Raw genomic sequence first — 2,243 nt, 5'->3', positions numbered from 1 at the left:
CCCCCCAAGCCGGGGCCTTACCGCCTCATCAGCTCGCATCAGCAGCATCGTTCAATCGCAAAAGCAGCAGCCACAAGTACAGAAGAGCCGCGGAGCGACCGACTGTAGCGAGAGGAGGCGCCACTCAGCCGCGCAAGTCGATCCCCGCCGACGCCATGCTGGTGGGAACGCTGCTGGCCGCGTGGCTGGCCGTCACCGTCGCCTCGGGTGAGTGACAACACCACGCAGACACCAGCTTTGTAAAATAAGAAAAAAAAAACAACAACAAGCAAACCTTTGATTGAGTTGTCTTTCACTGTGACAAAAATGTTCGTGAATTGACGAGGGCTAACTGGTATTTTTTTTTCTTTACAAGTTATTCCTGTACTTTTACAGAGCGTATTCGTAAACTAAGTATTTTCTTGTGCTTTCCTTCGGCAAATTGCGAGAGCTGCACGCGCGCCTGTGAGACTCGGGGTAGGCCACCCCGCAATACACGCATGCACTGCAGAGAATATATTGCCTGCCTACCAGGCGCTATGAGAGCCTTCACGGGCTGAACTCGGTAGCTTAGTCGAGTCGAATGACGGGCTTACTTTCTGGAGGATCTCTTTGTCGCGTAAAATATCAATGATTACTTGTATTTTTGTTGTTGTTTTAATATTTAAGTTCCCTTGCGGACTACAATTTCGTGATTGACTCTCAACAATCGATAAAACGTGTATATTATGGTGGTTAGTCACACTTTCAGTGCTGCTGTGTATCCTTGATGTTGGAGAAAACCAGCAAATAGTGGCGACAATGTGGCCACGCCGCACTGAACGTATTCAAGGGTGTCTTGTTCTGTTGTGAAGAGTGTATGCCAGTGACATTTTGAGCTCATTTTGACGTCAGAATGACTCCCTTGATGTCAATTGCTTGAAGTAGTTTTGACATATTTCTGGTCACTGGGGTATCCGGTTCGACTCGACACCCGTGGTTTCGAGTTTCGACGCCTCAAAATGCGTACACCCAGATAAGCCCGTTCATAGCACTCGAACGCACGACCATGTGGTACAGTCTTCCTTCGAAAGTAGGGCGGGGCCAAATCTGCCGCCGGGCACTAACCCCTTGTGGGCTGTGTACCAATGCAAATTGAGATTTTTCTAAGCGTCTATCCTTGACTGAACGCAAACACACTTCTTTTGTGCGTAGAGCGAGAGCTTTTTTGGGGGTGTACACTTCTTTTTTTGCTCTTTCCTGATGCGGGAATTCCCCTCGAAACGTCTCCCGCAGCCGCTGCGCGGCGAGGACCCGCTGCTGGCTCTCCCCATCCGGGATGACGGCGGTGGCGACGGCCACGGCGGCGGCCAGGCCATACACAAAGATTTGCATCCAGTCACGCTGCTCGCGCTCGGCAAGTCCGAGCCCATCTAATACGTCAGGAGGGGCCCATCGCAGGATCCGGGACCTCGGATCCACTTTGTGCTGTTCCGTTCGCGGGCCCCTCGAGGAGCACACAATAGGTCACGTTGGGGATTTCGGCTGAGCGAGAAAGAGAGAGAGGGAGAGAGAGAAGGCGACTCGTGGTGGTTTTGTCTCTCTCGCACTGGCGGTCGCCGCCGTACGGGGGGGAAAAACCGAATTCGAGGCCGACGCCGCTGCGGGCGCTGGCGCTCGAGTTGAACGGCGAGGGTTCGAGCACCAATTATCGACGACACAAACTGCGGCTGCCTTTTTAGCAGACGGAGCATCAGCAGCAGGGCGGCGTAACGTAACGCGTAAGAAAAACGATTAAAAACGACAACAAAATTGCAACTTCAATGAGTTCTTGAATTGTTTTCGAAAATTTTCCCGTTTTCTCACGTAATGCGCCCTTAGGAAACTACGGGAAACTGAAAACGCTTTTAAATTACAATTCTACTTTCGGTTCAGAGCGTTTTTGTTTCGGCGTTACGTTAAGCGACGCCCTGATCAGCAGCTAGATAAGAAAATAATTTATGTGATTTCGGCACGGCTGGGAATTCATTGAAACATAAAAACTGAGCAGCGTCTTTTGTGTCGGTCCCCCTTTTCCAGGCGCCAAGATCCCCGTGGACGATGAGGAGCCGAAGGGATGCGCCTTCCGCGGCCAGGTGTACGCCGTGGGCGAGCGGTGGGCGACGGGCCCGCCCAACAAGTGCGCCAAGTACATCTGCGAGGGCGACGACCAGATCGCCGCCGTCACGTGAGTTGGGTTCACTCTAAATTCAAGCTTACACCAAAGTTTCTGTTTCTTTCGTAAT

At 51.9% G+C, this 2,243-nt stretch overlaps 1 protein-coding gene across 1 annotated transcript in view; it reads left to right on the top strand.

Moving 5' to 3' along the window:
* Window positions 1-42: 42 nt before the first annotated feature.
* Window positions 43-2,243, top strand: part of LOC113211691 (uncharacterized) — a gene marked incomplete in the record, with an annotated part of 2,964 nt that continues 763 nt past the window's right edge. The window contains 2 exon segments of the mRNA XM_052265196.1: window positions 43-207; window positions 2,038-2,185. Coding sequence (XP_052121156.1) covers window positions 156-207; window positions 2,038-2,185 — 200 coding nt within the window.

Source organism: Frankliniella occidentalis, unplaced genomic scaffold (genome assembly GCF_000697945.3).
Source record: "Frankliniella occidentalis isolate FOCC.00 unplaced genomic scaffold, Focc_3.1 Scaffold24, whole genome shotgun sequence".
In the NCBI taxonomy this organism is placed as follows: Eukaryota; Metazoa; Arthropoda; class Insecta; order Thysanoptera; family Thripidae; genus Frankliniella; species Frankliniella occidentalis.
This window is presented reverse-complemented; position numbering and strand designations above follow the sequence as displayed.